Source organism: Callospermophilus lateralis, chromosome 10 (genome assembly GCF_048772815.1).
Source record: "Callospermophilus lateralis isolate mCalLat2 chromosome 10, mCalLat2.hap1, whole genome shotgun sequence".
In the NCBI taxonomy this organism is placed as follows: Eukaryota; Metazoa; Chordata; class Mammalia; order Rodentia; family Sciuridae; genus Callospermophilus; species Callospermophilus lateralis.
In genome coordinates, this window is record NC_135314.1 from 21,027,515 (window position 1) to 21,054,582 (window position 27,068).

At 31.0% G+C, this 27,068-nt stretch overlaps 1 protein-coding gene across 1 annotated transcript in view; it reads right to left on the reverse strand.

The window, feature by feature from the left end:
* Positions 1–27,068, reverse strand: part of Ncam2 (neural cell adhesion molecule 2) — a 233,167-nt gene that overhangs the window by 49,949 nt on the left and 156,150 nt on the right. The window contains exons 13-14 of the mRNA XM_076866974.2: positions 11,093–11,212; positions 8,034–8,155 (exon numbers count right to left, since the gene is read on the reverse strand). Coding sequence (XP_076723089.1) covers positions 8,034–8,155; positions 11,093–11,212 — 242 coding nt within the window. The remainder of the gene's footprint in view (positions 1–8,033; positions 8,156–11,092; positions 11,213–27,068) is intronic.

Genomic DNA, 27,068 nt, shown 5'->3' on the forward strand with positions numbered 1-27,068 from the left:
TTAAAGAAATGTATACATAGCTCTATTTGATTCATTTTCTAAAATAAGAGTTTTAGATCATACACTATTTGAATTGCTACCTACTTTTCACAAATATAAAAAAATAACATGACTACTATAATTAACACAGAAAAACAAACTGGTATATCAATATAATTATCAGTTAATATAGTCACAAGAATGTGATCATTGTGTTATACCACATATTAAAGATGAAAACCAGGCAGTTTCCTTAATCTTCCCATTTCATTCCCTTCTCATTTATAACAGAAGTGGTTTCAGCAGCTGGCTCAATCATATTTCTTCATAGAAAAATGAGGAAAACCTAGTAAACTTGGTATTCTATGACCTTAAGAATCAAAACCATTAAAAATGGTAGCCAATATTGATAAATCACCTCTTTTCATAATAACGATATAACGAATCGGGCAACTGGCAATGCTCATGGCATATTCCAATTTTTATTGGAATTTTCCATGGAATGTTCTTATTACACCAAATTCATGTAAGGTGAAACTTTGATACTTTTTTATTCTCAAATTACAGCAAATTCCAAGTTAATGTTCAAATCATTTTTATACTACTACATAAAAATTGGTAAATTAGAGTGTAAATATTTAGAAAGGTATTTACTAGAAAGATTGATGATCTTAAGGATTGTTTTCAGTCTAATTACAAATACTTAACCAGTTGACTCAAATTTTTAAAATTGTAAACAATATTTTCATTTTAAATCTATCAGAGTCAGTTCTTTGGAATTTCCTCCATATTCAACCTTTATGGTTGATGATGCCATGAACACAATAGTGAACAAGAAGTGTAAAATATACTTATCTTAGTTTTTATAAAGCAACACAGAAGAAAGCTACAAATTCTCTGAATAATCAAGCAAGGGAATTCTTGACATGGAGATAAAATAGAGTCAGGAATCAGACAGGTCTCCTAAGAACATAATGTCACTCTTACTAGCAAAATAAACCCATGTGCCATTTTCTTTTCATTTTTTCCTAATCTAATAACAAAGGTGTGAGTCCTTTATAGAGCATAAAAACAATGATTTTATATCTTATAAAGATTCATAACCACCAGGGGATATAAAAGACACTGTAGACTAATTTTTTTCAAGTAAATTAAAAATTACTAAGGGCTATAAAGACAAGGGCCACCCAAGGCAGCAGAGCTGTTCATGCACCTGTGGCTTTGGCATTACCCCAATATTTTCTGTATATTCTTTGTAATTATAAGGCATTTTGTATAATCTGTGAGAGTCTGCATAATCAAATTTTGTTTTGGACTTAAGTGTAGATTTGGGTGAGTCAGAAAATAAATCAATAACAGATCTGTATTATCCAAGGATAACATTTATTCTTCAGAGAAATGGATAGGTTTCATGTCCTTCAAATAATCCTCCAAAAATATAATTTCTGAGACTTGAGCATTTGAGATGAAACTTCTTGACAAGTACAAGACACACAGGTAGTCTCCTCTGATTTAACAGTCATTTAACTCTTAATTGTTGAAGCCCTTAACATGGTAAATTTAAATCCTCTCAATTATTTTAGACTGATGGTAAAAGGAACCAAAGGGAGTTCTAATATTTCTTCAATATAAATCAATTTAATTTTCCATTCAACATTAGACAATGAGGTATTTTAATCCCTTAATTGTTATTCCTAGGGAATAGGAAAAAAAAATTAAAGTGGGTGTTACCAAATACTCCCCTAGGCATGAAAATCTCAATTAGGCATTTGTAGAGTGCCTAATTTACAGAAAATTCCCAGGGAACAATTTAAGATAACTAGTTGCAAAACGTTCCCCTAGGTAAGTTAATGAGATGATTTGCTGAATGGGGCTATTATTAATAAGCCAATTACATGTTGAAGGGCAGCTACTGAAAAAAATGGTCATTTTACTTTGATATAGCTCTTATTAAGCAATCCTTTTTGTCAGAAAATAGGTAGCAGGGCCATATGTGAATTGGACACTTCTTAGTAGTAATTATGAAGTCATAATATCACAGAGAGAGATTTGCTATCCTCCATATAGGTAGAGGGTCAGAGGAAAGGTAGAAGGAGTCATAACATTTTTTAATTTGTAGGAGCTTCCTCATTGTGTTTATTCAGAACAAGCAGTAGTCCATTAACTTGCTTTACAAGGTTTCGTGGGATGTACAGTCAAACAAATCATTAATAAAAACTGAATAATTATAAAATTAAAGGACAATAGAGAAGATGAACTCATTATAAGTAGACAAATTTTAGATTCTTCTGACTCTTTTGATGTATGATTTCCAATTTTCTATGGACATAAAGCAGTTTCTGAATTTCCTGGCAGCATGGTTCAGTTGATATTTGTATGACTTTGTAAAAGGATACAGGATTCTGCAAATTCAGATTGCTACTGTGACTATAAGACAGGTGATTTAGCAATCAGGATAACTCACATATATATATAAATATTTATATATAAATGTATTATATATATAAGCATATACTTATATGAAAAGAAAAATATGTATGAAACATATTTTCTCATGAGATTTGGGAACATTAGAGTTTGGACAATTTTAGCATAAACCTTTTAAATTGTTATTCATTTTTTTCATTATGATAAGTAACTCAAATTGCCTTTGCTCCATGTCCTGAAATTTGGTAAAATTTTGAAAGATGAGTCCTATTTAATATGTCTGTAAACCTTTATCACCCACTTACTACTCAAGGGAATAAAAACCTAATTTTTTTTCTGGTCATTACATTCTGTGTTCTCACATCCATTAAAAACTTGCACATAGCAAAGCATCTTCTTCACAACTGATTTTTAAACTTCTATTCTTTTTGCATTCATTATTTCTCATATTTATGAATCTATTATAAGACTATATATAATTGCATAACATGAATTGATTGATTCACTGATGCACGTGTTCCTTCTGACAACAAATACTCTATTTTATACTATCAATACAAACATGAACAAAACCATCCCCTTCTTTTACAACAAAGAACCTCCACTGAAGCACTTCATACTTTTTAATGCTCAAAGTTATTCATGTTTAAAAATATTTCAAAACTGAGGCCAATAGCTTTAAATATATTTCAATGTGCACATTAAAATATTATTAACTAAGAAGTTCACTCAACAAAAGCTCAACTTTATTATTTATCATTTTAATGCCCTTTTTAAACTTATCTCTTCTTTCTGTTCCAATTGAGATATTATACAACCTCTCAGACTCTTAATGACTTAAGAAGGTCAATTAAGACATAAAAACATATGTTATAACCATTGTTTTTGGTCCCTAAGGCACATTCCTCACAATTGATTTTTAACTTACCAATTTTCCTGAGCCTTTCTTAGCTCAAGAAAACTACTTAATGTGCCCACACTAAGTGATGGTTATGATCCCATAGCTATCATCAAATTAGAAGAAAAATTATGAAAAACTCATGGAATTTTAATTAATTTATTAAATTATGTGGAGTTATATTGACAGTTCAAGTACAAAATAGATGTGAATATTCTGTATTTAAAACAACTTCTGCATTTTTCTAAATACTTCATTTGGTTAATACCCTTGTCTTTACCTCCAAATACATGATTTAATACTACTACCCTATAGTTAGAGGTGTTAATTTTCATGAAGGATCCAGAGAGACATCTCATTCAGATCTTATTATTCTAGTTCTATTCTAACAAATTCTGTTGTCGTGATGTGTGAGTGAACGAACCCATGTGCTCTATTTCAGGGTAACATAGGAAAACATGTGCTTCCTGATTCACAATCTACTGGAATTTACATACAATCTAATCCCTTAATGTATTAAATGCTTATACTTAGTGTGTGCTAGAAATCAAGAATCATATAAGGAGCATATTGTCTCTGTTATAGTTCTCAGAATACAAAACATACTTTTGTCTACAATGGATTTGAAAGAAGAAATCTTGTGAAAATCTTAGGGGTGTTAATTATTTTCTAGATTCTCTGATTTTTTTCCATAGAGGTTATCTAATTAAAAAATGAATTTCTTATCTCTCAATCATTTTTCACATTATTAAATTGGACTTTGCTCACTATTAAAATCATGAGGGTTTAGAAACTAATAGATGAAGTGGTTTAGAACATACTAAAAGAACAGATGCTCAAGTAAATCATTTCAATGCAAGGAAGAGTATCAAGTCAAACGCCATTTTAAACACTTAGTGCCAAATGCTCTTGGAAAAAAACACATTTTTAAATGTCAAGAAAAATGTGAATAAAATTGTCCCTTTATAAGATTAGCTATTTACTTAAACACATTAATATAACTCCTTATTTAATCATAGTACCTTGAATGGGACCTTCAAAGCAAGAAACTTGTAGATGAGAGAGGTAGAAAAGGGAGGGACAAAATATAAGAGTATGTAGAATAGTTTAACACATTGAAGTGGAAAGCACACTACTAAACAATATGCTAAGAGGAAAGTGTTCCAGAATGGCTGTATTTGGAAGCACAGGACCTGAGCAGCTAAGGTTAAATGAGGTGGTGGTTGAGGTGTTGATGTAATTTCACAGGCAGATGTTTATGTGGATACTATGCCTGCAAACTGTGTTAAGTTTGTATAGTCTTATCTTCTGTTATCTGTACCTTCTCTTCACCAAGTCACCCAAATTTTCTGTTTCAGTTTGTCCCTAAAAAATGTAAAAAGTTATCATTTATATTTGATTGATTATAAAATACAACATCTCTAAGAGTGAGCAATACTTTTCTTGTAAGGCGAAACAACATAAAAAATTACCTTTTCAAAACTTTTTATAGGTGCCAAAAATTCTGTTATTAAAACAGTACTCACTATTAAAGTGCTAGTGGCTCAGGGACAAGTAATATAGTAATAGATTATCAGTTAATTTAGTTATTTTTAAATTAATGCAATAAAGCATTTCCATTATAATATTGAAACGGAACCTTCAGTATTTTTTGGAATTTGAAAGGGTGGAAATTGGCAATGAAGAGGAGGGGAACTGGGTAGGAATAAATATTTGGGGGGTAAACAAAATTGTTGGATAAATAGTAAGAAAAATAAGATATTATTGGAAGATAGACATTTACTTAAGATAAAATTGGTAACTGTTAAATTTTAAGCTAAGGCTCATCCATATACTTATTTAATTCCAAAAAAACCAAAATCATCTTAATTTAAGTTAACTCTGTCATATCAACTATGTGAAAGTTAAAATTTGTTGATAACCATTATGTAAACTTGCATCTTTCTTACTTTGCTAATCTCATTATGATTAACAGCGTAATTATTTGGATCTAGATGTGTTTCATACAACCTTTTCAGGAAAGCTAAATTGTAACCCACATTTAAAGAAATAAAATAAGTGCAAAGTAAACTTTAAATATTAATTTATTTTAAAATAAACTATATTTATATATATATACACCCCCCCCACACACACACACACCCCACACACATATTCCTGAATGTTTGAAATGTCATTATTGACATTTTGTGACTATAACTGGCTACAAATCCGAGTAGGAAATTGCCTGGGGCTACTACCAGCAGTGCAGTGAATGGGAGGCAGTGATGTGAAATATTCTGCCTTGGTTGATAGAGCTTCAGATCCTCAAAATGAAACCTCCCCAAATGCCACTTCTGTGCCTTTCAGATACGCATTATCAGTGGCAACCATTAAAATGATAAAAATGATCACATTAACAGCTCAATCCTCACATTAGTAACACTTTATTTAAAAAGGTCATCAGATAGATTTCTATATGATGAGAAAAAATTTTCATTTGCTTGGTGTTATTTTACTAAAAGATTCACTATATTGCTAAAATAGGAGACAGATTCAGCTGACTGGTTTATCCCTTCTTTTGTTGTTTCAAGTCTCTTTACATTGTGAATATGTACTAAAGCCACCTTTTTAGGAACATCCTCTATATGGGGATAAAGGCCAACATACTAAGAATAAAAGAGTATGAACAAAGATAGCTTGGATTCCTGATATATTTCTAAGCTACTATGTTAACTCTGCATTATCTAACAAATATACTTATTTAATTCCAAAAAAAACCAAAATCATCTTAATTTAATTTAATACCTTCAATTAATTATGTTTTCTATTGCCTGAAACCCAAATGTACATTATATCAAATAAACAGTCTAGATCAACTTGAAGAGTAAAATTTACATAAAATCCACTTTCCAGGAATGAGATATCCCTTAAGTTTTGGGGTAAATATGTAATAGTATTTCTTAAATTTGTATTAAATGGAGAAGAATGCATACTGTGTGCTGTAGTATTCTTAGTTACTGAAGTATACTTTTAGATAACTGGAAATGTGAACAAAGATGAAAAAAGTTAATCCAACAGAAAAACATCACAGCATTTGTAAATTATGCCTGATTTCTTAATAAAAGGCACTAATAAAGAAATGAAGAAAAGATACAGTGTAAAATAATAAATATTTTCTATCTTCAATTGAAATCAACAAGTCTGGTTTCACTGAATTTGTGCTATTTTCCACTATCAACTTATTAGAAAAGATAATCAAATATAGCTTTAATTTTAAATAAAAATTATATACATAAAATATATGACATATCCTCACAACTAGTTATTGCATTTTTAAAAAATATTATTATTGTAGATAGACACAACATCTTTATTTGTTTATTTTTATGTGGTGTTGAGGATCAAACCCAGGGCCTCACGTGTGTGAGGCAAGCGCTCTACCACTGAGCTACAACTCCAGCCCTAGTTATTACATTTTAATGTTCTCTAGTGGATGTGACTGGAGTTCTTTACACATTGTCAGAGTATACCTGTATATTATACCATCAGTTCTTCCAGGTGTATTGTAGGTTGGCTATAACCTGCATGGAAGGCCTCTTGTTCCAGTTCAATTCATCAATTTAATGCAAGCCAATGTGCCTTAGAGAGAGAAATCTCTGTCTTCCATATAACTTCCAGATGAACAAATGAGAATGTTCAAGGGACTTGGCCTAAGTGACAAGACACTCTCACACCCCTGAGAGACCAATAGTGCTTTCAGAGCTGTCTTGTTGTCAAGGAATGAAGCCTGCACAGCAGAGTAAGCAACAGACTCATGGCTGCCCATCACTTTCAGCAGGAAATCTGGACCAAAGAATTGTCTTGTGAAGGGATTATTAATACTAAATTGAAAAGACTGAAATGAAATATAGAAGTAAACATGGAAGCAAGGCATTCACAATTAAAGTCCTCTTTTATCACTTTTCAAAACTTAGGTGTTTAAATGTAGAAGAGCAATATTATAATTTAGAATATTGCGGATTGTAGGAAAATATTGGTATTTTTTTCCACATGCTATTAAGAAGCACGCTTTATAACCCATTTATAGCAGCCACAATCAATGTTACTTATGGAAAAGGTTTAAATGGCTTTTGGTATCATTGTCAGCTAAAGAGGTAAAGTCCATGGGGACACTTGTATCTCGGCACTCTATAGCCAGCAAATGTCACCCTTCCCCCATGTCTGTCAGCAGTACTCGTGAAGCTCTAGACTTCATTTATTAACTACAGCTAACTAAATTTGAGGAAAATGAATCCTGTTTCCTAAAGTTTATTGTGCTCCTTCTTTGATAAATGTTAAGGACAAAGTAATCTAATTATTTGATTATAATAACTTATTCTGAGGTGTGATTTGCTAATAATTCTATCCAAAGTATAAATAATGCACAAGAGGATATTTCCCAAAGTTACTAAAATCAAGTGTAATGGAAAGTTAAAATACGCTGGGAAACTTGTCAGAAAAATAAGAAAAATGGTATGTTCTTTCTGACATGTTGCCAATTAATATTTCACACGGAGAAATTAGAATATGCAATCCAAGAGATTATTTTGAAACTCCATTTTTACATTTCACCAAAGAGGGAAAAATAATTTATAATAATGAATATCAGGATTGAATATACATTTTCCTGATCTATAAACATAGTGTGACTCAGTGTCAGTAGAATTTGAGACATCTGATACAAAATAATAATAAATAAGGTACTTACACTTCTGTATTTCACTATGTATTCCAAAATAGGGGCCCCTCCATCATCCTGTTTGGTGATACTGAGTTTAAAACTCTTCCCACTGCTTGGCTGTCCGTGTATGGATGGAGGACTTGGTTCACCTAGATACGCAATACAACATTTCTTCATTTGCACACATGCCACATACCTAGAGAAACTGCATTTTAATAAGAGGAACATGGTCATATTATCAAATATATATTTTCCTGGATTCTACACTTGATATTTGCTCTTTGTTATGATGTGACCTCAGGTCTGACTTACTTATCTGAGATTCTTCAACATTCAGAAATCTGGAAGGATCATGCCAAAATTGTGGTGAGACATATTATTTATATCGATGTGCAAATGCTTGAGGACAGTATTGATTATTCAAATGTAAAATTTTATTTCTATTCTTATAAATAGTATATAATCCTAAGTAACTTATTAATGTAAATTTACATTGCAAAATTTGTTACCTGCTTTAATCAGCATTGTGTTTCATAGATGTAAATTCTAACAGTTTGTAATTTCCAATTCTTTGGACTGTTTTTTTTCTTTTTTTTTCAGTATTGTACTATTTTTAGTTTCATCATATATTTGCCTTTGATACTATTCTTTGTGTACACTTGACATAATAGAGATGCTAATAAATTTTGAATAAAACAAGGATTCACTTACGTGTAAAACTTTTCTAAGGAAGGATACCATTACTGCTTGGTGACTTGGAATGGGGACTCTCTGCTGTGTGTCACTGATTTGATATGCTTGGCATGCTGTGGCATCTCTCTGTTCCCTACAGTTCTCTAAGGATATCGTTATGGCTATGAGTGTGGTTACAGAAAGGGTAAAACTAAGGATAAAACACAAACTTTAGTTTTCTGTGTTTCAGAACACTGTCATTACCAGTTCACCCAGAGGAATGTCAAGGCAGACAAACAAGCACAACAATGTGAAGAGGATTGCATGCTGCTGGTCTGCAGAAACTTGGTTCTGTTTGATTAGTTTTGTTTTCTCAGCAAGTTATCTTTATATCTAATGTGGTATTTATAACCTTTAGTAAGTAAGTAAATTCTTTTAGAAAAGGTTAGGTCACAGCTGGACATGGTGGCTCAAACCTGTAATCCCAGCAACTTGGGAGGCTAAGACAGGAGGATAGCAAGTTCAAGACCAGCCTCAGCAACTTTGTGAGACACTAAGCAACTAGCAACTTAGCAACACTCTGCTTCAAAATAAATAAAATAAAATACAAAGGTCTAAGAAGCGTTTCAGTAACCCCATATTCAATCCCCAGTGCCAAATAAATAAAAAAACAAAAACAAAAAAAGTAGGTTACTAAAGCAATATGACAATGAGATACATTGGCACATAGATAGAAAATAAGTAGAAAAATAGATCCACATGTTATAGCTATATTGAAATAGAATCAAGGAACTGTAGAATAAATTTCCAAAAAGTTAATTAAATTAGCACATAGGTGTAATGATCCAACATAATTTGTATGTAAGAAATAGAATAATATTTTGGCTAAGTGAATTGAAACTTCTGTAAAGAAGAGTGCAATAATTTATTAAAAGTAGTTAGTTATCAGGGGAAACCAAAGTATTTAAAATGAATTATAAATCTCAGGTGGTTTCATATAATTTCTAAATCAGAACTGAGAATTTCCATGTTGTATATTACAAATTTATTTAATAGCATTACTATAATAATTTTAATAACAATATTTGAAATGTTATGAAGCAGAAACTATATTTTCAGAAGTGAAATCTTTACAAATATATTTTAAATATTGATGCATACATTTAACTGTTAAATAGATCCATTGTTGATGTTGATAGATCAAATTATTATTTCATTTCAATTCATATTTCCTTTGAAAAATGAAATTCAGAACAAATGTAATATTGGTTCTACTGGAATTAAACATACTGAACTACTAGTTTTTGTTTTTGATTACAATAGAATGTTTATGCAAAAGTAATAATATCAATAATAATCACTGACTATATATTAAGTACTTTTCATTTATTTTTTTCATTTTTACTTCAAAAAATCCTGAGAAGCAGCTAAATACATACTGATTTTTTAAAGATCCGATGTACCAGCTTACAAATTATTCATGGTATTTGGGAGAAATATGTGCCCAATTGTAAAATTGGAGAGATCATCCAGACTTGAATGGAAGGGATCATGTCTTCATTGTGAACTGATTTACAGTGACCCTAGGTTTCACCAGAAGTAAAGAAATCAAAACAGACTGTAGAGTTTTATAGAGAAAGGAAACATCCTTTCTCTTATTCAACCTCCAGATGGAGAGGGCTTTTGGGCAGCAGTGGAGGATGGGTGAGGCAAGGGCCAGGCAAAGCTGTGTCTGGAGGGAAAGTGGGAAGGTAGGAAGGTGAAGGTATGGTTGAAAAATTTAAGAAGAATCAATAGAAACTTCTTGGTCAAAATTAAGGTAAGAATTTATTTAGGCTAATGTGTGTATCTGATAGGTGTATCTGATAGGTGGTTGTATGCACTTATTTTATAAGTCTTCTGCCATATTCACTATGGTTTCTCATATAACTTCACATAAACTAAATACCTTAGAACAGCATAGTTATAAAGAAAAGGTTACACAGTTTGTTTTCTCTTGTAGTCACTTTTGTAACTGATTAACTGAATGTTTCTTTTTTTGTGTCACTTAAGGGATAAAGGGAACAGTCATGCCTCAACAAAAGAACAGAATATTGGTTATGTTAAATAAACATTTTCCACTATCTCACATCATAAAGTTTGAATTCTAAAATCCAATTAATTAGCTGGTGAATAGAAAATCTCCTGATAGCAAATTTTAGGCTATGTATTTCACTGCTCCTTTCCTTTTTTGCCTACCTTTAAAGCAACATTATATTAATAACACAAAGATGCTACCATCTTTAGAAATCACTTTAACAGAGGCATGATTTATTTTCCCAAAGTGTTAAAACATACTCCTGTATTTAAAGGTTCCACTAAAATTGCCAATGAAGAAAAGGGAAATACAGAGCAAAACATAGATGATTACTTACGAACTGGCAATGTTTGGAAGATTTCTATTTTACTGTAGTCTCCTTGCCCTTTTCCATTCACAGCTGCAACCCTGATTTCATAAGTTGTATTTGGTTCCAGGTTGCTCAAAACAACCATTGCTGAAAGAAAAAATACATATAAATATATGAATATATACCTATGTGTAATGTGTTTCAATAAGGAAAACAGATTAGCTTGTTACAATTTTGAATATATAATTTCACTGTAAATATTTCTGTAAACTACCTAAAAAAAAGGATGGTCACATTAGAAAATAATAATCTATAAAATTCTCTTCTTCACTTCTATTTTAGCTTTCTGATCCCAAATAATAACATTCATTAAAAAAAATTTTAAGTTCCTTTTTGCGATACATATTCTTAGATAATATAAAATAAAATATTTCTCATTTTTATATTGTCCAAGAAATAGGAATGTGGTAAATAAATAATCTTTTCTATATGTATCCCATTAGAGACGGCAAGTAGGATTAGGATTCTAAGTCAATTATTTCTATAAAATTTAATAGAGACATACAATTCAACATATAGAGTACTGGCCACTGATGTGAGGTGCATCAGTTATGTTAAAGAAGTGTCACAAAATCAAATACATAGTAAAAGTGGATCATTTATTTTAGAATCTCAAATGAAATCAAACTACTTTTAATACTAGTTTAAAGTATTCTTTCCTCATTCTCACAGTACCTTTCCTCTGAATTTCTTAAAGTTACAGTGATTTTTCCCTGCAATCAGAAACAAAATGTATGTGCCCAAATGTATGAAGAAAAATAAAACAGGAAAGTTTATGGGTCAAATGGAAGAGATCATGTTTTCACTGCAACATATTAACTTATATATATATATATATATATATATATATATATACATATATATATATATATATATATATATATATATATAAACTTTATATCATATATATATCTGGTAATCTACCCTACTAGTCCTGGATTCAACATGACAAATAAAAAGGAAGAACCTGAAAAGATACAAGGAAGTAAAGGTGATTTGATAATGTTGAATGCAAGTGTGGATTTCAAAATATTATACCTTCACAAGTTTTCTGATGAAACTTATAAACTTACATAGACGTCTCTATCTTTAGTCTCTTTTGATAAAGAGCAATAATTTTATGAGTGTAAAAGGACATGTCTTAATGACAATCAAAAGGAAATCATGTCTGCTTTACATAATAGAAACAAGTCAAAAGTAAATTCATAATAGAAGATATAATCAATCACAAAATGAAATATAGAATTATATAAGTAATCAGGACCATATTTTCAATGCTATTGAGTTTTTAAACTGTGGGTGAAAAATGATTGACATTTAACAAAATACCAAAGTAATAATACATTTTTCAGATGATTACATTGTCATATATATTCACTAGATGACATTTTCATTTTACAATGTCTGAGGACACTTAATAAATTTGTTTTGGTACTTCTGTTCCATTCTTTCCCCAAATATTCCTTATCATTGTGTCTGTTTAGTTTTTCATATTGGTAATTACTACATCTTCACTGAATTATTCATTAAGCTCTATAAAAGAAAAATAATTTGTTGAATGTACTGTAGAGATCTTTCTTCACCTAAAATACAAAATTAAATATGTAAATTATGGAACTCCAGATAAATATTACTTAAGAGCAGAGTCTATATATCAACCAGAACTGATTTTTAATTCTTAATTTGTTTTATTGAAACAATATGCATATTTTAGGGGCTCCATATTTTATTTTGACACATATATACACTGTTAATGTTCAATAAAGAAAACCATGTTTATATCCTCAAATACTTACCATTAATTTGTGGTGAAAATATTTCAAATAGTTTCTTCTAATTTTAACCAGATTTTATGTAATCACATAGAGATGTTTTAAAATTGGCAGAAAGAATAAATTTTCAACTGAAAAATTCATGTCTGTATATCTCTATTTCTTTAACTTACCAGGAAATTAAAACTGCTCTTGAGAGAGTGAATCACCTGTTAAGCCTCAGATTATAACACAAAATGTCATATTGAAGGGAGAGAAATTAGGGAAAACTGATTGGCACAGACAATTGACTGGTGTGAAGCTAAAAGGATAAATGGGAAAATAATGGCTTGAACACAATGATTCCTATTAGATTTTTCAGGAAAGCCAACTCCAGTTCATGATCAGGAATCAATTAACATACAATATGAGCTCCAGAAAAAAAAAAAATGTAGTTACAATGTAGAGAAGATGATTGCTTGCATGGATCTTGTTATGTAGATTATGGAAAACAAGAAATAATCTAAATTAGATTTGTATCTTAAATGCTAAGAAGTTGGAATTCTGACATTTATAGGGAAAGCTTCTACTCAAAGCCAGCATTACCAAGAATTCACAAGTAACAGTGCTATCCCACTCCTCTGTTTATACCCAAAAGACTTTAAATCAACATATGACAGTGATACAGCCCTATCAATGCTTATAGCAGCTCAACTCACAATAGCCAAACTGTGGAGCCAAATAGGTGCCCTTCAACAGGTGAATGGATAAAGAAAATATGGTATATATACACACAATGGAATATCAGTCAGCCATAAAGAAGGATGAAATATAGTATTTGCAGGTAAATGGATGGGGCTCAACAATATCATGCTAAGTGAAATAAGACAATCCCCCCCAAACCAAAGGCTGAATGTTTTCTCTGATATACAGATGCTAATTCACAATGGGGCCAGGGCTAGGGAAGAATAGAGATACTTTGGATTTGACAGAGAGGAGTGAAAGAAGGGGAGGAATATAGGGGTAGGAAGGATAGTAGAATGAACTGGACATTATTACCTTATGTGCACATGTGACTACACAATCAGTGTAATTCCACATCATGTACAAACAGAAGAATGAGAAGTTATACTTCATTTGTGTATGTGTCAAAATGCATTCTATTGTCATGTATAACTAATTAGAAAACATTTTTTCAAAAGTTAATCTTATTTTGTCAATTTGATTGGTAATAAGCATTAAGTAAAATTAAAAGCAAAGGGGATGTCAGTATTCGATGATACACTTCTTTCCCCCAGGGAAGCATGACTTGATGTAGCATGGACACATTAGGTGAGAAGACTCCAGGATCTCTGACTGCAATGACTTCTGAAGTAAGACACAGCAGTATGATGCATTACTTCTGAAAGAAGTCATGGAGCTTTGGGCCTGGTCTCATCATTGACTGGATCCAAGCAAGTCTTATAGCCAAGTTGGCCTATCAATTTTTAAATAGACTTTCATATTAAATGTCATGAACAAAGGCATAAAACCAATTTTAAAAAATATATAGATAAAATGATTTATAGTTGGTGCAAAACCCACCACCATGCATCCTTTACCTATGAAAATGGGAATATTATCTGCTGTCTGTGAGATAATACAAAATCATATGTAGCTCCAAAGTGATTCATGTTTTCTATATGTCTGATGACTAAAAACTATGTATAACTGCTAAATATGCTTCTAGTAATATTCACTTAAAATATTAATCACCATTTACATGGATAATCTACAGAGTATTAGAGTATTTGCTACATAAGAATATATGAGAGTTTACTGTTACTAACAACATCAATATTTCATGTTTCTCCAGATTTTTGTAACGTACAGTTGTAGCTGTGATCATCATTGTAAGGGCATGCAGTAAATTGTTTCATAGTTACATCAATCAGGGCAATTGGAAATGTTCATACTCAATGATTCACCTTGAAAACAATTCAACTAGAAAACACAGAATTTGAAGCACACAATTTTAATTGCAAACAAAATTCCTCATAAATCAGAAGTGTGGAGATCACATACTAGGTGTAGGCTAAAAATAGAAAATAACAGATCCCTTAAAGTATCAGAACATATTTAATCAGAGGAAAATCAAGTTTGTACTTCCTTTAACAATAATAACACACACCCCTCAATTTTTTTTTCACATTTTACTTGAATTATCTGCTTATTTCAGGCAAAAGTTCTTTCTAGCCAGCTGGTCAGCATTCTCCTTTTTCAAACATTTCATAGAGGCTATGACAAGTCTAGAGTGTCTCACTAGGGCTTCCAAGGGAAACTACTTTTTTATTTACAATTTGATTGTTTCCTCACCTTCTATTCTCCACATCAAGGTTTCCCTGTTACTAAGTTTCACAGCAAAGTAATTGGCAGGGGAGAGGAGCAAAGTGGGTAAAAATAAAGGTTAACCTGTTATAACAGTGGGCTAAAACACTTAACCTTAAGCTGAATGAGGGGAGGGCGTATAGATGATCTTTAAAATTACAGGGGAAAGGCTTGAAAGTAAACCTCTTGATGCAAGTTTTACAAAGATCATGTACAAGACGTCGGTTCAGTGTTGAGTTCTGAATTTAAAGGTTTTGGTATAATAGACCTTATATGAGGCTTATTCACATTCTGTGAAAATAAAGATCATTGTATGAAATAGAAAGAACACCATAAATGAACTAAATTAAAGAGAAGACAAGGAAAAAATTCCAGGGAGGCCAACCTGGAACTGTAATTTGCCTTGACTTTCTTAAATAAGAGGATATATACATAAATCATCCATAATTTACTGGCATATTACCAAACACAGGGTTTATGAACATGTTCAAGCTAGGGCTTGAAAGTAAACCACCACTTGAAATACAAAAGGCTGTGTACTCTATAATAGAATCTTGCCTCAAATTACCAAGCTTGTTAATGGAACACATTTTTTTCCCTTAAATGTGACCATACAATAGAACAATGGAACTACAAACTGAGGTGTAGGGTGGGTGCTTTCCCTATAATTTATTAGAAATTCAAACTAAGAATTTAGGTGGAAGTAGAACTAGATTATAAAATAGTAAAAGTTCTGTATGGTCAAATTTTGTAAATTAATACACATTATAGCTATATTAAGTTAGCATGATTTAGAAATCACAGTGCAATTCTTCTGAAATTTATACACAGTCAACTAGATTTCATTGTTATGGCACAGGGATGAACTCTACAAAGCAGCTGTTTTTCCTAATTAATTTAATGTTTTTTCTTTGATTTAAATATTACTGAGTTTCATAAATATCCTTTGGGTATAAATGAAAAATGTATAATAAATAAATAATATTTATTTGGGGGAAATGACAGAAAAAAATAAACCCTTACAGTGTTTTTATAAGCATGGAAATGATGCTGAGAGAAAAATAAAAGAAATTCTATTCTGTATATGGAATTTGGACTTTATTACAGGGAGCCAATCAAAATAAGTTTTTGTTAGTTTAGATAATATGTTATAAGTATCTTCCTTTTGTGAAATGAAGCAGAGGCTAAGAAACATTCATTTACAAACTTTAGAGCATAAGAAATTATTTATGTGTTAACTAATTAGACTGAGTCAAATTCTAAAGTGATATTAAATTTATTCCTATTCTCCAGGTCTTAAATCCTGGATCACTCCATGGGGTTTTTCTGCCATTCAATGTAAGCAGATAAGGTTTCCCTCAAGGTCAAACTGCTATATCACTCACCTACAATGGGATTGTTTCTATTGCCAAACACGAACACTATGGAATAATTCTGAGCTATAAGAAATCACAAAGCTTAACTGGATCATTCAAAACTACAATTGCTAGAAATATAAGACAGATCGGAAAACTGAGTGAAGTAAATTTCCCAGAGAGGATTCAGTCTTTGTTCAAATAAAAACAAGGCAATACAATTTTTAATTTTATTAAATTAGAAGGAAATGTTCCCTCCTGCAAGAAATTGGAACAGGCTTAAATAATAATAAAAGTACATTTTACTGTTTCTATCAATGTTGAATTTTTTTTCTATCAGTGTTGAATTTTTTAATATTTTGATTCCAGTTACACATGAAAAAAATGACTACAGGAATAATCCATTGGTATAGAAAGTGTCTTAAGATTTCTTTTAAGATTTTATGTATGTAATTATCTCTGTTCAGTGTTTTTTCATTTACCTTAGAAATTTAAAATTTCACATTTGTACAAATTAGTGTATTTCAAATTTCCAATAGTTTTATTCATAAGAATATGATCCTTCATTTTAAAAGTTCTTTCAAGACTTGTATGAGTCATATAATATTGTATGAGATACACCTTGATATAAATAGCCTTTATAGATGTATCCTCCATTCTAAATAAATTAATAAGTATATATGTTAATAAATAATAGAAATAATTAATAATTGAGTTATTTTTGTGAGGTTTTTATTTAAAAAATTGCCAATGACAATAAAATCTCAGGTTAGCACTTCTAAACATCCAGTACTTACTTATTGTACTGCTTTGTATGTTCTTTTCCATCACAAGTATGTGTAAATTAAACAATTTAACACTGAGTTTTAACTAATGTGACATTTTTACACAAGGTACATATTACTTCTTGAAGTGGAATGGCCCTAGCTGAAATATACAAACTTCACCTATATGAAAAGTATGACTTGAAAACACTTTAATCAAACAAAATATGTTTTATAAAAATCATATATGTTGAGAGATTTTTTTTTTCATTTCAAATGGAATACTTTTTAAGGTGTTTAACCAGGAAGAGTTCAATTGATAAATTTTTTTCAAGTTCCAGTATGTATGTGGTATATAATTGAATACATTTCCTTTTAGATTCTAAAACAGTAGGTTCTTAAAAGTGTTTAGGACATTTATGGATGATTGACTACAACTAGAAAATGACTTTTCACTCATATACTATGAAACCCTTTTTCTGCGATAAATTAATTTTTACTTTGGCAGATGGGCAGATTTAAGTTAGGCATTTGTAATACAATATTCCTTTTCTTTTGTGCCTATAAAAGATCTGAACATACTTTTTGTTATTAAACTTCCTGATAAACTATATGCATCACTTTTTCTGAGTTATTGATCATATTCTATCATTGCATTTGGCTATCTTTGAGAAGCTTTTTATTATAAAACTCATATGAAAATATGAATTGTATGTAAATATTGTTGCCAGCTTTCATGTAGTCCATGCACTTTGTGTGTAAAATATTAATTCAGTAAAGGTTTTTTTAATCTTCCAAATTAAAAAAAAAAAGACCAGTGCTTATAAAGAAACTGGCTAAAGGGCACCTTTGTTAAAACTGTTGTCTGTTATCTCTCATTTACATTATTATTTTGCTGCTGAACCTTTCAAGCACATTTTACTTCTCTAAGTAAAAATTATCTGGGGGAAGCAAAGCCATCTTTTTAAATCTCATTTCAAAGTGCTTTTTTTATTGAAGCATATTAATTATACAGAATGTTAAATTCCATTGTGGAATGTTCAAACATATATAAAACTATAATTTGATCAATTTCACTCTTCGGAACCTGTCAAACCCACTTCCCTTCCCTTTCCCTGATCCCCTTCTACTACCTGATGGTTTTCTTTGTACTTTCATGGTGTCCATTTTTTTCTTAATTCCCTCTATATTTACACATTTGACACAAAACTTAAAGAAATTCCCTGTGTTTGGCTTATTTCACTCAAAATTATGGTCTCCAGTTCCATGAATTTGTAGAAAATAACATAATTTCATTCTCCTTTGTGGACAAATACATTTCCATTAAGTATATGTACCACATTTTCTTTATCCATTCATCTGTTGATGGACACCTACGCTAATTCCATAACTTGGTTGTTGTGAATTATGCTGCTATAAAAATAGGTATTCACATATCTCTAAGACATGCTGACTTGAATTCTTATGGATAAATATCAAGGAGTGGTAGAGCTGGATCATATGGTGATTTCATTCTAGTCTTCTGAAGTTTGTCCATACTCACTTTCATATACAAATGTACAGCCCCAGGAACAATGTATGAATTCCTTTTTCCCTGAATCCTACCCAGTATTTATTTTTATTTGCATTCTTCATGATTGCCATTCTAATTGGAATAAGATACAATCTCAGTTTTGATTTGCATTTCCTTGACAGCTAAATATATTGAATATTTTTTCATATAATTGTTGATCATTTATACACATTCTTTTGAGATGTTAGCTAAGTCCATTTGTCTATTCATTGATGGGGTTGTTTTAATAATGCTGAGATTTTGAGTTCTTTATATATTCTAGATATTAATTCTCTGTTGGAAGGGAAGCTGGCAAAATTTTTCTCTCATTCCATAAGATTTATCTTCCTTCTATTAAATTTTCCCTTTGCTGTACAGAATCATTTAAATTTTATGCCAACCCATTTATTGATTCTGTAATTTCCAAACCTCCATGGTTCATCTTATTCAGACCTATAGACTAAATGCATGCCTTATTTTTTCTTCAACAATTGCAAGTATCTGGTCTGATACTTGGGTCTTTGATTCATTTTGAGTTGATTTTTGTGTAGTCTGAGAGAGAGGGATATAGTTTTATTCTTCAATATTTGTATATCCAGTTTGACTAGGACCACTTGTTAAAGTGGCTGTCTTTCTCCCCCCACACATACACCTTTAATGTATGTTTTCAGCACCTTTGTCAAGAATCTGATCATTTTAAGTATTTGGTCTTGTCTCTGTGTCATCTATTCTATGTGTCTTCTATGTGTTTGTTTACATGCCAGTAGCATGGTGTTTTTTTTGTTACTATGACTCTAGTATAATTTGAAGGAAGGTATTGTGATGCCACTTAAGATGACTTTAGCTATTCTGGTTCTTTTCTTCCATATAAATTTTAGATACATTGTTGTTGTTGTTTTCTAGTTGTGAGAAGAATAACATTGGTATTTTGATGAGAATAGCATTAAATCTGTAGATCACTTTTGATAGTGAGGCCATTTTAACAATGATCAATTCTGCCTATTCATAAACAAGGGAGGTCTTTTCAGCTTTGGGTGTCCTCTTTGATTTCTTTTTCTTTTCTTTCTTCTTTTTCTTCTTCTCCCCCCGTGTCTTTTTTTTTTCTTTTCTTGCATTTTGTAATTATAGAGACTTTTCACCTCTTTAGTTAGTTAGAATTATTTCCAAGTATTCTAGTTTCTTTTTTGTTTACACTATTTTAAATAGCATTGCTCTCCTGAGTTCTTTCTCAAGAGATTAATTATTGGTGTGTATAGAAAAGCAATTGATATTTGAATGTTACTTTTGTATCCAGTTACTGCTAAATTTGTTTATTAGTTCTAGAAATCTGGTGAAGTTTTAAGGATCTTCTTACTATCCTTTTGTAGTCAGAATTAGACAGGCAGTCAGTAGACAGGTAAATCAAGTCAGGTCCTATCAAGGAGGCCAATTTTGAGTGAGTCTGGGAAGTTGGAGACTTTCCCCTGAGGGATTGAAAAGTTAATTCCTTCACAGCCCTTCCTCCACCCTTTTCAAGAACCTGCCCCTGCTCCAACCTGTTTCCAAGGTAACCTGTCCCGGGAATTGCCCCTCCCTACAGGTAGCTGTAAGGTTGTGAAGGTGTCCTGGGCTACTCCATTCTGCCCTTCCCCATTCAGCCCACCTGTTTCCCACCTTTTGGCCATTCCACCAAGCATTCCTGGGCCTAGTCCTGGGCCTAGTCTCCAATGCTGGAAGGAGAAAAATAAGGGGAAAAGGTAGGAGAACAAAGGAAGCCTAGGACACATAAAAAAAGGCAGAACACTTTACTTCTGGGGACACCAGAATACCAGCTATAGCCCCCTTCTCCCTCGAGGGAAAAGTCTATGTTACCCCTTTTTAAATAAACCCTGCTTTATATGCTTGCCTCAGTGTGCTTCTCTAATCTTCAACTTCAACAATTGAGGGAACTCCTTACTGGTAACCATTGGTATCACTGTCATCTATACCACAGGGAAAATTTGACTTCATCTCCTATTGTTATCCCTTTAAATTCTTCTCTTCCCTAATTGCTCTGTTTAAAGTTTCAAGGACTTTATTGAATAGGAGTCATGAAAGTGGACATTTTCATTTTCTTTTTTGATTTTTATAGTAAATGCTTTCAGTTTTTGCCCATTCAGTGTGATAATGACCTTAGGTTTGTCATATAGAGTCTTTAAGATAATTAGTTAAGTTCTCCTATCCCTGCTTTCTTAAGAGTTTTTATCCTGAGGGAATGCTGAATTTTGTCAAAGGCTATTTCTGCATCCATTTTATCGTGCGATTTTTGTCCTTGATTCTATTTATGTGGCATATTATTTTTATTAATTTGCGTATGTTAAACTATTCTTATATCACTGAAATTAAACCAACTTGATAATGGTGTATGAACTTTCTAAGGCATTCTTAAATTCAATTTCTAATATTTAATAAGCATTTTGCATTTATGTTCATAAAGGACATTGATTTCTTTCAGTGAAGAGACCTTATTGTAATTTGGAATCATGATGATACTAGTTTCATATAATGGGTTTAGAAGTTTTCCTTCCCTTTGAATTTCATAGAATAATTGAGGACATTGGCATTAGTTTTAAAGATCTGGTAGAATTTATCAATGAATCCTTATGTTCTGGGTATTTCTTTATCAGAGGTTTTTTATTACTAGTTCAGTTTCATTGCTTGTTATTCTTCTGTTTAGGTTTTCCATATCTTCTTGGTCTAATTATATGAGGTCATATGTGTTAGAAGTTGAGCCACTTCTGATTTTATAATTTTCCTAATATAAGTTTCGAAACAGTTCTTAATGATTACCTGGATTTCAGTGATGACTCGTGTAATATTTCTTTTTTCAACTTCAATTTTATTAATTTGGGTCTTTTTCCTCTTCTATTACTTACTTGTGTTTATTTTGGGGGGTATCTTTTTAAATAGTCAACTCTGTTTCATGAATCCTTTGTATTGTTCTTTTATTCTATATTTTATTAGTTTCAGCTGTGTTCTTTTTATTTTCTTTTTTTATACTGGTTTTGAGATTCATCATTTTGGATCTTCCTCATTTTTTTTAATGTAGGCCCTCATGGATATAAACTTCTCTTTAAAACTGTTTTTACTTTATCCCAATTCAAGCATGTTATATTTATATTCTCATTTGATGATAATAATTATTCAATTTGCCTCTGATTTCTTTGATCACTCATCATTAAAAAAAGTTATTAAATTCCCATGTTTTTTAGATAGTTTTTGCACATTTATCATGTTCTTGATTTATAAATTTGTTCCATTATGATCCATGAGATATAAGAAATCATTTCAACATTTTTTTTAAAGAGAGAGAGAGAGATAACTTTTTTAATATTTATTTTTTAGATTTTGGTGGACACAACATCTTTATTTTTATGTTGTGCTGAGGATCAAACCCAGGGCTCTGCGCGTGACAGGCAGGCACGCTACTGCTTGAGCCACATCCCCAGCCCTCAACATTTTTGTTTTTGCTAAGACTTGTTTTGGGGCCCAATAAATGATCTATTTTGGAGAAAGTTCCATTGGCAACTAAAAAGAAAATATATTCAATTCTTATTAGATGTTAATAGTCTATAGATGAGTTCTTTTGACCTATAGTGTATTTTAACTCTCTAGTAACTTTGCTGTTTTGATATCTGGATGAATTATTAGGGAGAGAAGTCTATTGAAGTTACCTGATGATATTGCATTGGGGTCAGTCTGAGGTTTTTTGTGTAGCAGTATTTATTTTATGAAATGAGGTACATCAAAGTTTAGGTGAAAATTATTTACAATTATTATATCTTGCCTTTTCCATTTTTCAAAATCTGGTAAACTTCTATGTCACTTCTGACTAATATGTCTTGAAGTCTGCTTTGTAGGATATGACAGTAGCTACTCTTTCTTGCTTTTATATTACATTTGCATGGAATATTATTTTCTATACTTTAACATTCATTGTATTGATGTCTTTTCCAATGATGCTATTTCTTTCAGGAAACATAAAATTTGGCATTTTAAAAAAATCCAATCTGATACTCTTCTAATAAGATTCATCCTTTCCAGAGTTTTCTTCATTGTTTTCTTTTTTAAACATGTTTTTTAGTTGTAAATGGATACAATACCTGTATTTATATGTTTACTTATTTTTATGTGGCTTTGGGGATTGAACCCAGTGCCTCCTACATGCTAGGCAAGCACTCTACCACCGAGCCACAGCTCTTCATAGTTTTCGTCCTCTTGTCTTTGTTTAATTCCTTTAAGTCATAATTTTCTTTAGTTTATGCTTTTTTTTTTTTTTTGAAAGGTTTTATTTTTCCTTCAGTTCTGGAGGATATCATCCTGGATGTAGTAATCTATGTTTGCAGAAATTCTCTTCCAGGATTTGAAATATATCCTCCGAGCCCTCTGGGTCTTAAGGGTTTCTGCTAATATGCGCTATTATTCCAAATTTGTAAGTGACTTGGGGTTTCTCTCTTGTACATTTTCAATTTTTTTCTATGTTCTGTATTTTTGGCATTTTATCTATAATGTGTGTAGTGAACATGTTCCTTTCTGTTCTTGTCTATTTGGGGTTTGAAATGTCCCCAGTGTCCAAAAATCCATCTCATTCCCAAGGTCTGGGTAAATTTCTGCCATTCCTTCACTGCAATCATTTTCAGTATATGAGCCTGTATCTTTGCTCCTTTCTTAATCTCTATGAGCTTTAATTTGGCCTCTTAATTTTGTGCCAGACAAAGTTCTTGTATATTTTGATCAATCATAGTTTATTAGTTGTTTTTTTTTCTTTGTTATTAGCTGAATATAAGTTCATCAATTAGCTGAATATAAGTATAAGTTTATCAATTTTGTCTTCAAGCTCTGAAATTCTGTTTTCTAGTCTGCTTTTGATCTTGCCTACTTGAGAGACTTCCAACAAGTTTTTTTTTTTAAATATTTATTTTTTTTAGTTGTCAATGGACCTTTGTTTTTATTTATTTATATGTGGTGTTGAGAATGGAACCCATTGTTTCACACATGCTAGGCAAGCCACAACCCCAGCTCCAACAAAATTTTTATTTGACTTACTGTGTCCTTCATTTCCAAGATTTTTGTTTGTTTGTCTCAGAATCTCTGTTTCTTTATTGAAATGTTCTTTAATATCCTAAATGTTCCCTTCAATTCCTTCCTTAGTTCTTCTTTTGATTCATGAATCATTTTAACACCTGGCTTTTAAAATTATTTCTCTAGCATTTCCTTCTCTTCAATATTCATGGAATTAGTTACGGGGGAGTTATGTATTTCTGGAAGCTTCTTATTACCATATTTACTCATGTTGCCTACATCCCTATGTTGACATTTTTATATCTGATAGGATGTCTATCTCACTGTTGTGTGAGATCCCATCTGAATGTAAAAGTTAAATGGGAATTCAAGACTGCAAAGGCCAAGATTAAGGGCTTTGGGTGCAAGGAGATGTGGTATGTTGTGATAGCTTTTTTCCTCTTATATTGAAAGGAACAGTACAACACTTTTCTTCCTTTTATATAAATGTCCTACTCCCTTTCATAAAGGCTCTGTCCTCATCAGCTAATCATATCCCAAAGGCCCCACGTATAAATGCCAAAATTCTGAGAATTAGGTTTCAACATATGAACTTTGGAGGAACACAAAAATGCAATCTGTACCAATTTTCTTCTAGTAGTTTTATGGATTTATGGTTCAGTTATGACCTTTAGATCTTTAATGAACTTTGAATTTATATTTGCATGTAGTATGAGGTACTTTTAAAAAATAATTCAAATTATTAGAAAATATGATGCCCTTCTTGGAATACTTTATTTAATTATGTGTTTCTAAATTTTCATTAGACTAAACAATGTAAATGCATGCTGATGATTTTAATGAATTCCTAGCACTCTAAAATGAAAGCAGTTCAGTGATTTTCCTTATAGTTCACAGAAGCACATTATAAGCATAGTTAAAATGCAAGATGGGAGACTCAGAACAATGACAGATCAGACTGATTAATAAGAGACCTGAATCTTAGGCCTCTTGTAGAAAAGAGGCACTTACCAGCTATTCTGCTCTTTGTACATTTTGTAAAATTTATTCTGTTCTTTCAAAGTGCTGAATAAATCAATTTCATATATTTCATTGAAAATTCTCAAATATATTTCCAAAGAATTAGGCATAAACAATTCTTGCTTTATAATTTATATTCATTACTATAGAACTTACCAAATTACACAGAGAACCCTCCAAATATTTTTAGAATATTATCTTCATAATCAGTGCATCAATGCTAAATTGGGCATGGCTATGTTTTGTGTCTGTATTTTAGTGTCTCTAAAAAAATTATCTTTAATTTTTATTAAAGTAATATGAATATTATTTTAGAAAGTATCATAATACTTAAACTTCTTTCTATAAATATCTGTCTCTATAGCTAGTCAAAGCATCTCCAATAGTTCTAATATATTTCTTATTATTTTTCAATAAAATTCTGGACACATAAATATACTACTCTTTCTAATTATTCAGAAATATGTAAACTCTCTTCTAACTTGTTACTTAATACAGGTTTATTTAATTTTCAATCTGAATTCAATTGTTTCAACTGAATTAATATAAATGGTTACCAAGATATTTACATACCACTAAAAATTGAAAAAAATACTTGTAAATAATTGTTCAAACATTTTATGAAAATATTATATTATATGTCTGGCTATTTTGAAAGGTTTTAAATTATTTGGAACATGAACATTTTAAGATATGTCTTTGGAGGATTCAAATTATGGGGATGATAATTCAATAGCTAAGCAATTGTAGGCATAGTTTGTTTTCTTTTGAACACTTCACACAAACTGAAGACACTTGTTTGAATGACACCTGAGACTCCCTCTGAAGTTTAAAAATATAGCCTGAACCTTGTGTTTTAATGCTCAAGTAATTAATGTTCATAAATTAGAGTTTCAATTGATTGGATACAAAATTTGTGAACAGAAAATGAGAAATAGTGAAAAGATCCAACTTCAGTAACTTTGGGCTTGGGATTGTCTGTCTATATTCAATCATCAAATAGTAGAAATAAAATTAGAATTTTTCTTGAAAAGAAAACTTATTCTCTTTAAAGAGACATTGAATGAGTAGAAGGCTGTGGAATTTGGTTGAGGAGATCATATGATTTAATTTGTTGTACAAATTTATAATGCTGTGTATAAAAAGAATTAAAATCTTCCCTCTTGACATTCACTTGTATTTTGTAAATCTTAATAAAATGCAAAGGAGAATGAATTACTAATCCTAATTGCTATCCTTAGGCAAATTTGTGATAATTTTTCCATGTATATAGAGAAGCAAAATGTGCATCAGGCCTATAAAAATGCAAATAATGGTACTAACCACCTGCTTTATTAGAAGGGCAAGTGCAACCTGGTTCTGTTATATAATTCCTTTCCTATTTATTAAGAAATTTGAATACTTGATATCTGCTACAAAACCACAGAGCAGGTGTTTTCTCTTTAATGACTTGCTGTTTTTTAAGGCTTCTTGCTATTAAATGATTGAATAGGCTGAAACTTATAGTAAGCCAGATTCTTTTGCAAAACACAACTTTTGAGACTATTTTGAAAATTCTTTAACTAAATATCACAAAGATCAAATTTAGTAAAAGTTTTATCGTTTGAAACAATAACAAGAGAGTTTATAATTTGAAAATATAATACCTATTCTTTTGAACACAATCATATATGAACTGCAGGGCAGGTGTTTCTAGTTAGTAGCTACACCAATTTGTAAGGTGGGGATAGTAACACCTGAAAGAATAAAACCACATCTCAAACTCACCAAGAGGTAAATAAAAAAAATAAAAACTATGGAATATTGAGTGAATTTGTGTGATTAAAATTAATTAGCACAAAATCAGGAAAAATAATGTTCTAATATTCATACACACATACAGATCACACTAAAGCAATTTAACAAAAAATATTACAGAGAAGGACTATTTTCTCATGCTCTCAGTGCCACAAACACTGCTCAATGTATGGTAGACATTAGTTGTTTAATGAAAAAAGTCATCATATAATTTATAATTAGCAATGATACTGTGTGATATTTGTGCATGTATCTGAGTATATGTGTGTATGTTTCCATAAAGTCAGATCAATACAT